Consider the following 14,740-nt stretch of genomic DNA (forward strand, 5'->3'; position numbering starts at 1 on the left):
AAAAAAATAAAATAATTTAAAAATATTTTAAGTGTTAGAAACAATGCAGAGCCACTGGAACACTTATACATTGCTGGTGGGACTATAAGTAATAAAATAGCTTTGGAAAATAGTTCCTTGGTTTCTTATGAAGTTAAACATATCATTGCTTACTTCTAGTTTTCACCTAAGAAAAATGAAAACCTGTGTCCCAAACCAAAATTTTACACAATGTTCATAGTAATTTCATTCAATAGCTAAAAAATCTGAGAACAACCAAAATGTCCAACCACAGGATGATAGAAAAATCAACTGTCCTACATCCATATAATGGAATCCTACTTCACAATAAAGGCGATCATGGATAACTCTCATTATCAACAAAATGATGAGCAAAAGAAACCAGGCACAGAAGAGTTTGTACTACTGTGATTGCATCTATTAGAAGTTCTAGAAAAGTCAAAACTAATCCATACTGACAAAAAGCTAAAATAGATAGATTTGAACCTGGCTCCCAAACCAGTTTTCTTTTTTTTTTTTTTTGAGACGGAGTCTCATTCTGTCACCCAGGCTGGAGTGCAGTGGCCGGATCTCAGCTCACTGCAAGCTCCGCCTCCCGGGTTTACGCCATTCTCCTGCCTCAGCCTCCTGAGTAGCTGGGACTACAGGCGCCCGCCACCTCGCCCGGCTAGTTTTTTGTATTTTTAGTAGAGACGGGGTTTCACCGTGTTAGCCAGGATGTTCTCGAACTCCTGACCTCGTGATCCACCCGTCTCAGCCTCCCAAAGTGCTGGGATTACAGGCTTGAGCCACCGCGCCCGGCCCCAAACCAGTTTTCTGATGGGGCAGAGGTGGAGTTGTTGACTGCAGGGAAGCACAAGGGAACTGTGAGGGGTGATTGAAATGCCCTATATCCTGCTGCACCCAAGCAAGTATCTTGCACATGTTTACTTACCTAACACGTGCTGCCTCAGCCCCACTGTGGTGGGCCGTGGACTGGCTCATCAGCGAACAAAATGCACAAGTGTCCTTCTGCGGGGAGCTGACTTGCAGTGAGAGAGGTAAGCATGTGTAGAACAGCTCCACCTCCCGGGTACCCACGAGGACCGGGCCACCAAAGGTCTGAGTCATGACTTACTAGACTTAGCAGTTGCCTCCTGATCCTCCCAGAACAGGAGAGAATGGGAAGCTTAGGAGGAGCTGCTACAAGGCCATCTCCTGCTTGCTTCTTTGTGACTGTGAGGCTATCATGTGACTGTTTCTGTTTGCCCCCAGCCTTCTGATGAGGCGTGAGGATACCTGCCTTTCCCTCGCCCTCGGGGTACAGGTGCAGGCAATACAGCTGCTTAGCTGGAGTCTGGAATCGGGCTTTCAGCAAAGGGATGTCCCCCAGCTCGTGTTGCAGTTCTCTGGCCCCCTTCATTTTAGGGTCGTTTTTGGGTGTGTGGGACAGGACCAGACTGAACCTTTACTCTGTCAGCAGTGTGTTGACAACATTAATCAAATCACACTAGCAAATGTAAACTGGCAGCTGTGAACCGGGGGTATAAAGGTGGCATCTTTGTTGGATGTTGATCGAGCTCCCCTTGATTCTCTGCATTTCAGGGCCTCTGGATCAGTCCTCTTTTCTGTCTTCTGGGGGCTCAGGTGACCACAGCAATTGACACTCTCCTTTTAGTGAAAAGAAGTCTCATTATGATTGCACCTTCTCTGCAGTTACGACTAAATGCACCCATTTCCCCTGCATTTGCACCAGCTGACCGTAGACTGAAAGCCAGAAGAGCAACTGTAATTCCTGCCATGTGAGATCGTCCCCCTTCACATTAGTGCCCCCATATTCAAGGAGTCGTCCCTGACTCTTCTCTATGAGGGACCTTCCCCAGAAGGAAGCTGGCACTCTGGCTTGTGGTGTTCATGGCCCTCAGGTCCTGGCCCTTCTCTGTCCTGGGGCCTCACCTCCAACTAGGATGGCCCTGGGAGTGCAGCTCAAGCCAGAGGTGGTAGACTGGATCAAAATCTTCCAGACAGCTTATAACACTTAGGTGCACTGCCAAACATCAGTGTTTCAGCCTAGGTCTCATTGTTTGCCACACTGAAATTCAATCACCGAGACAATGCATATAGCCGGAGAAGAAAGACAAGTCTCAAATCCACCCCCCCCCAACTGACTAAAGTTAGAGGTTATATAGCAGGGAAGGAAAACGGGAGGGGCAAGGAAGAGGAGTTGGTCAACACGGGTAGCAGGTGCATCTCACTGTCCAGATGTGATCTCAAAAGCATCAGTTCCCCACATAGGTTGGTTTCCTGAGAAAGGAACTCACATATGTAAATTTCTCAAGCTTCAGTTTTATGAGGAAAAAATCAGATCAGTTTCAATAGGTCCAGTCCATTGCCACGATCTAGAAGCTGGGTGATTTCTCAGCAGCCCTGCACGTGGTCTGCTGTAGACTGTGAGAAGCACAGCAGTGGACCTCCTGGAGGTTGGTCTCGTGGGGCAGTTTGCCCTGGTCCCTTTGTTGGGTGCCTCTTTGAGTCTCCTGACCTGCGTGTGGGACCAGGGAGGGTAACCCCTGGTTTCTTGATTTTCCCTGGCTCTAGGATAAAATCCAAAGGTGTCCAGAAACCTCTTCCTCAGGCTCTAGCCCGTTCCCTCCCTCCCCTGCCTAGGCTCACCCTCCCACTCAGGAAGCCCCATTGGCCAGACATGACCTGTCTCCCACCCTAATGTCCAGCTTCCAGGTCTTTGTTGGTGCAGCTAACACTTATTGAGAGCTAAGTAAATCTCAGGCATTGTGGTTTCAACTTAAACCTTTATTTGGTTTGAAGTTCACAACAGTTCTGCAGATGAGTGCTAGAGACAGCAACATGGTTACAGGCATGGACTCGAGTTAGACTCTGCAGGTTCACATCCCACTCGGCTGACAATGAATCACCTCTGTGCTCTACAGCATGTGTCTCCGTTTGTCCAATATTAGAATGGATGCATAATGGCATGACTTTCCCAGTGGTAACTAAAGAACATAGAGCCGAGACTGGCACACTTCAGAATCTTGCAAGAATTTAGTACTATCTCTGTTTTACAGACAACAATGCAGGAGATATTTTGTGTGTGTGTGACGGAGTTTCACTTTTGTTGCCCAGGCTGGAGTGCAGTGGTGCAATCTTGGCTCACTGCAACCTCCAGTTCTCGGGTTCAAGCAATTCTCCTCCCTCAGCCTCCCGAGTAGCTGGGATTACAGGCGCCCACCACTGCGCCCGGCTAACTTTTTTGTAGTTTTAGTAGAGACGGGGTTTCATCATGTTGGCCAGGTTGGTCTCGAACTCCTGACAGGTGATCCACCCGCCTCTGCCTCCCGAAGTGCTGGGGTTACAGGCATGAGCCACGTGCCCGGCTGACAATGCAGGAGCTTAACCAAAGGACCAGGTTGGCTAGGTTAAATCAGCTGCCCCATGTGACCACCCTTAGTGCAGTCCTGTGCAGGTTAGGGGTCTGAGCCAAAAAGAGGACACTCTTGGCCGGGCATGGTGGCTCAAGCCTGTAATCCCAGCATTTTGGGAGGCCGAGACGGGCGGATCACGAGGTCAGGAGATCGAGACCATCCTGGCTAACACAGTGAAACCCCGTCTCTACTAAAAAATACAAAAAACTAGCCGGGCGAGGTGGCAGGCGACTGTAGGCTGAGGCAGGAGAATGGCATAAACCCGGGAGGCGGAGCTTGCGGTGAGCTGAGATCCGGCCACTGAACTCCAGCCTGGGCGACAGAGTGAGACTCTGTCTCAAAAAAAAAAAAAAAAAAAAAAAGAGGAGGCTCTTGTGTGTACAGAAGGCAATTTGGTGCTATTTTTATTTCATGCCCAATTCATTAAGAATGTTTCAAACAGTTAGCATTTTTCTAAGTATTAAGTAATTAACATTTGCCTAAAGAATTACACATTAGATGGATAATGGAAAAATAAAGTGTTTAGGAAGTTAAATGTCTCCAAACATTAAACAGTGCTTGAGATTGGGCATGATGGGTCGTGGCTGTAATCCTAGCACTTTGGGAGGCTGAGACAGGTTGATTGCTTGGGTACAGGAGTTCAAGACCAGCCTGAGAAACATGGTAAAACCCCGTTTCTACAAAAAAAGTACATAAAATTAGTCACAGGTGATATAGTTTGGCTGGGTCCCCACCCAAATCTCATCTTGAATTGTAGCTCCCATAATTCCCACATGTTGTGGGAGGGACCCGGCGGGAGGTAATTGAGTCATGGGGGCGGTTTCCCCCACACTGTTCTCATGGTAGTGAATAAGTCTCAAGAGACTCGATGGTTTTATAAGGGGTTTCCTCTTTTGCTTGACTCTCATTTGCTCTTACCTGCCACCATGTAAGACATGGCTTTCACCCTCTGCCATGATCGTGAGGCTTCCCGGCCACATGGAACTGTGAGTCCATTAAACCTCTTTGTCTTCATTAATCACCCAGTCTCGAGTAAGTCCTCATCAGCAATGTGAAAATAGACTAATACAGTAAATTGGTACTAGTAGAGTGGGGCACTGCTATAAAGATACCTGAAAATGTGAAAGCAACTTTGGAACTGGGTAACAGGCAGAGGGTGGAACAGTTTGGAAGCCTCAGAAGAAGACAGGAAAATGTAGGAATGCTTGGAACTTCCTAGAGACTTGCTGAATGGCTTTGACCAAAATGCTGATAATGATATGGACAATGAACTCTAGGCTGAGGTGGTCTCAGATGGAGATGAGGAAGTTGTTGGGAACTGGAGTAAAGGTGATGCTTGCTATGTTTTAGCAAAGAGACTGGTGGCATTTTGCCCCTGCCCTAGAGATTTGTGGAACTTTGGACTTGAGGGAGATGACTTAAAGTGTCTGGGCCGGGTGCGGTGGCTCACGCCTGTAATCCCAGCACTTTGGAAGGCCAAGGTGGGTGGATCACGAGGTCAGGAGATCAAGACCATCCTGGCTAACACAGTGAAACCCCATCTCTACTAAAAAAGTAAAAAAAAATTAGCCAAGCGTGGTGGTGGGTGCCTGTAGTCCGAGCTACTCGGGAGGCTGAGGCAGAAGAATGGTGTGAACCCAGGAGGTGGAGCTTGCAGTGAGCCAAGATTGCACCACTGCACTCCAGCCTGGGCGACAGAGCGAGACTCCATCTCAAAAAAAATGAAAATAAAAATAAAAATAAAGTACCTGGTGGAAGAAATTTCTAAGCAGCAGAGCTTTCAAGAGGTGACTTTGGTGCTGTTAAAAGCATTCAGTTTTAAAAGGGAAATGCAACATAAAAGTTCAGAAAATTTGCAGCCTGACCATGCAACAGAAAAGAAAAACCCATTTTCTGAGGAGAAATTCAAGAAATTTGCATAAGTAACCAGGAGTCAAATGTTAATCGCCAAGACAATGGGGAAAAATGTCTCCAGGACATGTCAGAGACCTTTGTAGCAGCCCTTTCCATCACAGGCCCAGAGGCCTAGGAGGAAAAAAATGGTTTCATGGGCTCCCCCTGCTGTGTGCAGCTTAGAGACTTGGTGCCCTGCATCCCAGCTGCTCCATGCATGGCTAAAAGGAGCCAAGGTACAGCTTAGGACATGGCTTCAGAGGATGCAAGCCTCAAGCCTTGGCAGCTCCCACGTGGTGTTGAGGCTGTGGGTACACAGAACTCAAGAATTGAGGTTTGGGAACCTCCACCTAGATTTCAGAAAATGTATGGAAATGTCTGGATTTGGACCAGGCAAAAGTTTGCTGCAGGAGCAGAGAACCTCTGGTAGGGCAGTGCTGAAGGGAAATGTGGGGTTGAAGACCCCACACTGAGTCCCACTAGGGCACTGCCTAGTGGAGCTGCGAGAAGAGGACCAAGGTCCTCCGGACTCCAGAATGGTAGATACACCAACAGCTTGGACCATGCACCTGGAAAAGCCACAGACACTCAACACCAGTCCGTGAAAGCAGCCAGGAGGGAGGCTGTACCCTGCAAAGCCACAGAGCTGCAGCTGCCCAAGACCATGGGAACCCACTGCCTACATCAGTGTGACCTGGATGTTAGACATGGAGTCAAAGGAGATTATTTTGGAATTTTAAGATTTGACTGTCCTGCTGGATTTCAGACTTTCATGGGGCCTTTAGCCCCTTTGTTTTGGCCAACTTCTCCCATTTGGAATGGGTGTATTTATCCAATGGCTGTACCCCAATTGTATCTAGGAAGTAACTAACTTGCTTTTGATTTTACAGGCTCATAGGAAGAAGGGAATTGCCTTGTCTCAGATGAGATTTTGGACTGTGGACTTTTGAGCTAATGCTGATATAAGTAGACTTTGGGGAACTGTTGGGAAGGCATGATTAGTTCTGAAATGTGAGCACATGAGATTTGGGAGGGGCCAAGAGCAGAATGATATGGTTTGGCTGTGTCCCTACCCAAATCTCATTTTGAATTGTAGCTTTCATAATTCCCATGTATTGTAGAAGGGGCCCCAGTCAGAGGTAATTGAATCATGGGGACAGTTTCCCCCATACTCTTCTTGTGGTAGTGAATAAGTCTCACGAGATCTGATGGTTTCATAAGGGGTTTCCTCTTTTGCTTGACTCTCATTCGCTCTTGCCTACTGCCATGTAAGACATGCCTTTCACCTTCTGCCATGATTGTGAAGCCTCTCCAGCCACGTGGAACGGTGAGTCCACTAAACCTCTTTTTCTTTATAAATTACCCAGTCTCAGATATGTCTTTATCAGCAACGTGAAAACAGACTAATACACCAGGCATCATGGCTCCTGCCTGTAGTCCCAGCTACTTGGGAGGCTGAGGTTGGAGGACTGCTTGAGCATGGGATGCGGAGGTTGCAGTGACCCGAGTATGCACCACTGCACTCCATCCTGGGTGACAGAGTGAGACCCTGTCTCAAAAAATAAAAAATAAAAAAAATTGCTTGAAATGTTAATAATGTCTCTAAGGATTTGATTAAATCACAGTAGTACCTTAAGTGTTCTTAAATTCTTTCAAAGTAGGAAAATTTTAAATAAAAACATTCAAAAATTGTCGAGCTATCTTACACTACAAGGATCTACAAGTAGAATCAATTCTGTGGACAGTTATAGCTGACAGTAGACAGATAATTATAGATGGAGGTGGATTTAGAGGAAGGCAAAGTGAATTAACGTACTTGACATCTGGGAACTAAGGGTCCTAAAAACAAGACCTTCACAGGGGAGCAACAAAGAGAGAGCCGTTTATTCTCTGCCAACAACATGGTCACTCTGCATTGAGACTGCCCTGCCTTTCGTTGTTTTGTGTCAAAGACACTTAGATTGGTCCAGAGAAAAAAGGAACAAAGCATCAATGTTGTGATGTGTGGGGCAAAGCAAGAACTAGATGGTCTAAGGACAAGCAGGGCTGGGGAATTACCTTCTGCTCATCCAAGTTACAAGGAAAACAGGTTTTGGGCGAGCGTCCAAGGACAATCACAGACTCAAGACAAATGACAAGCAGACAGCATCATTACGGGCTGAGAATTGTTGGTGTAGAGGTTGAAAAACGGATCTCAAACCTTTACGGGACACTGACACACACAGAGGTCAAACCCGCGCCCGGGATGCACATCAGTGAGAGGCTGAGCTGGGAAGGTAACCCGGAGCTCCAGGCATCGGCTCCTCCACCTACACCTGCCCTACCCGGTGCGTTTTCTCCTGCGTGCTCCCTGCTGGTGTTGCCTTCTGGAACCTCGGCAGTTTCTGCTTTCACGCCTGCAGGGTTTAGTCTCCGGGGCTGCTTAGGTGGGCGCCAGGAACCGGGAATCCCTAACGCTGGACAACCCGCTGGGGGGCTCCACCAGTGCTACGGAGCCCTTGGAAACCCGCGGCAGCTGCGCTACTCCACTTCCAGGCGCCCCGCGCGGCGGCGCTTGGCCGTTGCCATGGAGACTGGTAATGGCCCCGCCTCCACGCCGAAAAACAGGCAGGAACCACATAACCCAGAAGGCCGTGCGCAAGCGTCCGCGCGCGTATTGGGCCAATGTGAGCTCTGGGGGCTGGACTTCCGGCGCTGCGACTGTCACTTGGCTGCTCGCGTCAGGCCACACCGGTGGTCTGGGCTGTGGCGCGCGGGTCGGGGCCCGAGACTGGCGGCGAGGAAGGTACTGACCGCGAACAGGTGGCCGCGCCCCCAAGCCTCGGTATCTTCGAGTATGACGTGGGCGGCCTGGGGGCGGTCGGGCCCCGGCGGGAACCACGCATTCTCCCGCCTTGCGGAAGCCCCGGAGGCAGCGCACTGGGCATTCTGCGCCCATGACTGCGGGGGAGGCTGAGGCGCGGGGCAGCCGCGGGACGCTGCGGGCGGGGATGGCGGTGCCGGGTGGTCCACGCCTCTCTCCCCGCCCAGCTGCGGGATTCGGTGGCAGCGCTGACAGACCCGCGTCGGGGAGGCGGGGAAGCCCCTGCTCCCACAGACCGCGCCCCCACGGAGGGAGGCCGCTTCCTAGACCTCGCCTCGTCGTCTTTCCTCTCCCCGCCCTGGGGGGTTGCGGGGGTCAGTGCAAATCCCTGTGTCCAGGGCACCGGTGGGCTCCCGACTTCCGGCAGTCAGGGGGCTGAGTGAGGTCCTGAAGGAAGCTCCGAGGGGAGAGTCCTGCGTGTGCAAAAGCGGGGAGGGGAGCCGCAACCCAGGTGCTTCTGGGCCTGAGCGCTCTCGATGTGGAGCTGGGGGAGAGGGGACGTGTGTGGCTGCAGTAGCAGGCGAGGAGGTGGGCTTTATCTCGAGGGCGTCGGGAGACAGAAGTTTTGAACAGAATCAGGACATCCTCCGAGTTGGGACTTTAACACGGTTCCACCGTTTGTTGCGTGGAGAACAGACATGCAGGGGTGTCGGCATGAAGGGAAGAACCGACTGCCACAGTCTGGGCAGCAGTGGAGGTGAGCGGCCAGGTGAATTCTGGTGGATCTGCGGATGCATCAGGTGTGGGCTGTTTGAAGAACGAACTGCTCCATGTTGTTCAGGCTGAGCGCCTGGAAGAAGGGAGCTGCTGTAGACAGAAAGGAGACTTGAAGGGAAAGCAGGTTTCCTTCAGGGGAAAGCTCAGGAGTCTGGGATGTCGCAGGTTGGTCATGTCACCGGACCTCACGTTGTTGGTGACCTGGGCTGAGGACAGGGCCTATGAACTGGACTGAGGAAGGTGATGAACCGATGAGCAGTCAGGCGTGGGCAGTTACAGCTTGAGGGTAAGAAAAACTGGCTGGGGTGCCTGAGGCTATCAGGGGAGGAGTTCGGCAGGTGACTGAGTAGGAGAGGGTGGCGGCAATGTGGGAAAGAAATTGAGGGGGCGCTGAGATCGAGACCATCCTCGCTCACACGGTGAAACCCCGTCTCTATTAAAAATACAAAAAAATTAGCCGGGTGTGGTGGCGGCGCCTGTGGTCCTAGCTACTCGGGAGGCTGAGGCAGGAGAATGGAGTGAACCCAGGAGGCAGAGCTTGCAGTGAGCCGAGATCGCACCACTGCACTCCAGCCTGGGTGACAGAGCAAGACTCCGTCTCAAAAAAATAAGAAGAAATTGAGGGGGCGCCATGTGGAGGGAGGAAGGGATTGAGTTCTTCTGTGTTCACGGGTTCTTGGGGCTCCTCCCCTATGACGACTGGTGGGGATCATCCTGTCCCTCAGGCTGGATGAGCAGCCTGGAAATGTCAGGCAAGCACAGCAGGGGAAGGTCTCAGTCATGGGCATGCCTGGGGTGTCCACAGCTGGGACTTACACCGTTACTTATTACAAAAGCAAGAAGGGCCATGGGGAGGGTCATGAATGGTCATGCTGAGTCATGAGTGGATACTTGCGGCTGCCCTTGGTGTGGCAGCTAAGGGCCCAGCCAGGGCTTACTCTAGTCCGCTTGTGTAGGGGGGGCCAGTGGGGAAGTCAAGAAGCCATCTGGGGCCTGGACCAGGAGGGCAGAGGGGAAGGGTCCCAGACAGGTGACGGAAGTGCCACCTGAATATAACCCCGGGGTGGAACCCAGGGAAGGTGGGACACCAGGGGAGGTGACTGTTGGGATGGGGAGCTTGGCCCTGGCTCACAGCCATACCTTAGACCATGCCTACCTCCACCTCCCTGCTATTTTAGGATCTGATGGCCTTCGAGGATGTGGCTGTGTACTTCTCCCAGGAGGAGTGGGGGCTCCTGGACACAGCGCAAAGGGCCCTGTACCGCCATGTGATGCTGGAAAACTTCACACTTGTGACCTCACTTGGTAAGACCCTGGGTGCTCCATGGAAAGTGCACTTGGTGATCATCTGACCTGCCAGGACTGCCTCTTCACTTCCCTCCTGATTGATGAGCAGGATCAAATCTTCTGGCTGAGGCCATGTGGAGCAGGCACCTGGTCCTGTAGACATGCAGTTTGGTTGGGTCATCCACTCCCTGCGGCCCTGTCCAGCCATGGCCTCTCCCATGCCTGGGCTCAGTCCCCTTCCTTTGGTTCTCTGGGCACAGTTGCTGCTCTGAGGACGCATGAGCTATTCCTATGAGCCCCTTGCCCTGTGCCATCTTTAGATTCTCCCAGTTGCACAGATAATTGTCTATTTCCATGAAGCCCTGACTCCTGCTCCCTGTTGGGAGGTGGGCTGTCTTCACCAGGGGCTCCTCCTCACAGGACTCTCCACCTCCCGACCTCATGTGGTCATCCAGCTTGAGCGTGGCGAGGAGCCCTGGGTTCCCAGTGGAAAGGACATGACCCTGGCCAGGAACACCTACAGGAGGCTCAATGCTGGTGAGTGGGAGCTCAGGGTGGGGTGAACTCAGGACCAACCTGTGGCCAAGCCCGTGTCCCTGCATTTCTAACTCTGGAAACACATCCTCCACTCCTGCCTCCCACCTGACTCCCTTCTCTTCCATCATCTGCCTCTCCTGGAGGCTGCTGCCTTAGTAGGTGCCCTTGAAGGGAGAGCTCCAAGGGCACAGGAGCTGGGTTCACACAGAAGGGCCTACCCTCAGCTGGGCTGTGTGGCCTTGAACCCTCCACTACTAGCGGCCATTATTGATAGGTCATTTATTTATCCCATCATTCATCTTTGTATTCGTCAAATGTTTGTTGAGGGCATGCAGGCACTGTAGACACAGCCTTGACCAGGACACTCATGGTCCTGCCTTCGTGGGGCTGATGGTGCCAGGGGAGAGGCAGTGAGTAAGTAGGGTTCAGGAGTACAGTCTAGAGCATTGGATGGAGGTCATTGCAAGAGCAGGTTTGGGAGTGGGTGCCTGAGACAGGGCACCAAGGGAGAAGGCAGTGAGCTATGGAAAGGGAGGGGGTGGAACACCCAGTGTGGAGACCTGGGTGGCATGCAGCAGCTGCTCAGTTTTTCTCAGCTTCACATCCTGGGTGTCTGGGGGCTGCCACCTTGATCATGGGAGTCCCCACTGCAGTCAGTGCCATACTTGTCAGGGCAGATACTTCCTCAAAACCCCAGCCCCTCCTGCAGGGCCGGCCTCGCCTCTACTTTTCCCCTAAGCTTTTGTGTCAGCCCCTGGGTTCCTTCTTGCCTTTCCTCTCAGCCTGCCCTGGTCCTCTCCTAACCAGGATGCCTCCGGCAACCACCGTTTCTCTGCCTTTAGGTTCCTGGAGTTTGGCAGAGGATGGAGATGTTTCTGGAGAATGGCCACCAGCTTTCCCAGATACCCCACCTGGGATGACTACTAGCGTCTTCCCAGTTGCCGGTGCCTGCCACAGTGTAAAAAGCCTGCAGCGACAACGGGGTGCCTCCCCATGTCGGGAGAGAAAACCCACAGGGGTGTCGGTGATCTACTGGGAGAGACTCCTGCTAGGCTCGGGCAGTGGGCAAGCCAGCGTCAGCCTGCGACTGACCTCCCCACTCAGGGCCCCCAAGAGCAGCCGGCCTAGGAAAAAGACCCTCACAGAGCACCTGGTGCCTGGGAGGCAGCCCAGGTCGCCTGAGCGGCAGAAGCCATGTGCACAGGAGGTCCCTGGGAGAGCCTTCGGGAATGCCCCGGATCTGGAGGCCGCCAGCGGTCGGGGGCATCATGGAATGGGTCCGACTTGGCAGGATCCTCAGAGACTCCTCGGTGGCCAGGAGCCCTCGACCTGGGATGAGCTGGGCGAGGCTCTCCCCGCTGGGGAGAAGTCCTTCGAATGCAGGGCGTGCAGCAAAGTGTTCGTGAAGAGCTCCGACCTCCTCAAGCACCTACGCACCCACACCGGGGAGCGGCCCTACGAGTGCGCCCAGTGCGGCAAGGCCTTCAGCCAGACGTCGCACCTGACGCAGCACCAGCGCATCCACAGCGGCGAGACGCCCTACGCCTGCCCCGCGTGCGGCAAGGCCTTCCGGCACAGCTCCTCACTGGTGCGGCACCAGCGCATCCACACGGCCGAGAAGTCCTTCAGCTGCTCCGAGTGCGGCAAGGCCTTCAGCCACGGCTCCAACCTCAGCCAGCACCGCAAGATCCACGCGGGCGGGCGTCCCTATGCCTGCGCACAGTGTGGCCGCCGCTTCTGCCGCAACTCGCACCTGATCCAGCACGAGCGCACGCACACGGGCGAGAAGCCCTTCGTGTGCGCGCTCTGCGGTGCCGCCTTCAGCCAGGGCTCCTCGCTCTTTCTGCACCAGCGCGTGCACACGGGCGAGAAGCCCTTCGCCTGCCCACAGTGCGGCCGCGCCTTTAGCCGCAGCTCCAACCTCACCCAGCACCAGCTCCTGCACACGGGCGAGCGGCCCTTCCGCTGTGGGGACTGTGGCAAGGGTTTCGCCAAGGGCGCTGTGCTGCTGAGCCACCGGCGCATTCACACGGGCGAGAAGCCCTTCGTGTGCACGCAGTGTGGCCGCGCCTTCCGTGAGCGCGCGGCCCTCCTGCACCACCAGAGGATCCACACCACAGAGAAGACCCATGCGGCAGCACCAGACTGCACCCCCGGGCCAGGTTTCCTGCAGGGGCGTCATCGGAAGGTGCGCCGGGGAGGGATGCCAAGCCCAGTCCTGACGCCAGCGAAGATCTGAGGTCCTAGGTCGCAGCCCCACCCTTTCCTGGCCTTCTGTGAATCCACAGCTAAAGGGTCCATGTGCTCTTCAGATCCACGATGGGAAAAAACCCTGTGCCTGAGAGTCAGGGACGAGGGAGACCCTTTGGCTGTGGTTCCATTTGCAGATGGGGACAGGGTTTGCCAGTGTAGCCATAGCTCACACCTCCATCCCCAAAGAGGTAACTCCGCAGAAACAGCAGAGGGAGGACATGTCAGCTGGAGCTCTGGTGGGGCTGAGGCTGCAGTTGGGGCCATAGGAGGCCGACAAAGGCAGCACTGCATGGTGGTGCTGCTTCCTGTGTTATGAGAGTGGATGCTGAGGTGAGGAGGATGCGGACATGGGGTAAGGGTGGCCCAGAGAAACTTACCACATCTGCATACACACTGGCCGCTGGACGGACTCTGAGGACATTTTCCCCCTGAGGCCTCTGTTCAAGGCTTCCTGGGGGCCCTCTCAGCAGACAGGAGACTGCCAGGGACTGGGGATCAGGGTGTGGCCTGTGAGTGTCAGCCTCCTCCTCTGGGAAACAAATGCTCTGGGTCAACTCAGCGTCATGTTTGCAGATGCTGGGCGAGTTCCTAATGAGAGTCAATGTGTGCTCAGCTCCTGGGCTGTGCTCTGGTCAGCCAGGTGTGAGGGCCCGGCCTGCGGTCCCACCCACAGCCGACTCAGGAGAGGGATGCCCATGGAAGGACAAATCTGGGATGAAGGCTTTCCCGTGGCAGTCGTTCAGGTTTTTGTCCAAGTCTCAGCTTGGCCAATGCCTGTCACTGACTCGTTTACCAAAGTCAATGTGAGGAGCAGACTTTACACCTGTGGGGACAGTGATAGCTTCAGAGCAGATAAGGTGGAGCTGCTCATTTCTGCTGGGTTTGGTGGCCATTCCCCACCCCTACCCCCTCTATCTCACCTGTCCCTTGTTATGCCTCCTCAATTCGAGGCTGGACAGAGTGCTGCATAGGAAGGACTTGCCATTACCTAAGGCAATGTGTGACTGCCTCACCCCAGTGTGATGGGCCTGTATGGCAGAGACCAAAGGGTAGACTGGGGGTCATTTACTTCCTGTGGCCTTAAGCCTACTAGACCCCATCCCTACCTGGGACCTCACCTCCGAGGCCATTCGTGGTCTTTTCAACGGGGGAGAAACAACAACAACAACAGCTAGCATTTGCAATTTAAAATAGATGTAGTTTCCTTTACAGCCGTGTGGACCTCCACGGCACCGCCTCCTGTCTCTATTCCAGGGCATGGTTCAGTTGTTTGTTTTTGAGACAGAGTCTCAAGGCAACTCTTGTTGCCCAGGGTGGAGTGCAATGGCGCAATCTCAGCTCACCACAACCTCCATCTCCCGGGTTCAAGCGATTCTCCTGCCTCAGCCTCCTGAGTAGCTGGGATTACAGGCACCCGCCACCACGCCCAGCTAATTTTGTATTTTTAGTAGAGATGGGGTTTCACCATGTTGGCCAGGCTGGTCTCAAACTCCTGACCTCAAGTGATCAGCCCACCTTGGCCTCCCAAAGTGCTGGGATTACAGGCACCCGCCACCACGCCCAGCTAATTTTGTATTTTTAGTAGAGACAGGGTTTCACCATGTTGGGCCAGGCTGGTCTCAAACTCCTGACCTCAAGTGATCAGCCCACCTTGGCCTCCCAAAGTGCTGGGATTAGGGGCATGAACCACTGTGTTTGTTTTTTGATACAGCATTTCAGTCTGTCGCCCAGGCTGGAGTGCAGTGGAGCGACTTCCCTTTGCCTCCTGGGT

At 53.4% G+C, this 14,740-nt stretch overlaps 1 protein-coding gene across 1 annotated transcript; it reads left to right on the forward strand.

Annotated features, from left to right (window-relative positions):
- Nucleotides 1-7,987: 7,987 nt before the first annotated feature.
- LOC105524028 (zinc finger protein 324B) lies at nucleotides 7,988-14,153 on the forward strand. The gene is made up of 4 exons (XM_011959112.1): nucleotides 7,988-8,097; nucleotides 10,071-10,197; nucleotides 10,600-10,716; nucleotides 11,559-14,153. The coding sequence occupies exons 2-4, from the start codon at nucleotides 10,077-10,079 to the stop codon at nucleotides 12,953-12,955; spliced, it is 1,635 nt and encodes a 544-aa protein (XP_011814502.1). The 5' UTR covers nucleotides 7,988-8,097; nucleotides 10,071-10,076; the 3' UTR covers nucleotides 12,956-14,153.
- The last annotated feature ends 587 nt before the right edge of the window (nucleotides 14,154-14,740 follow it).

Source organism: Colobus angolensis, unplaced genomic scaffold (genome assembly GCF_000951035.1).
Source record: "Colobus angolensis palliatus isolate OR3802 unplaced genomic scaffold, Cang.pa_1.0 Scaffold480, whole genome shotgun sequence".
Lineage (NCBI taxonomy): Eukaryota > Metazoa > Chordata > Mammalia > Primates > Cercopithecidae > Colobus > Colobus angolensis.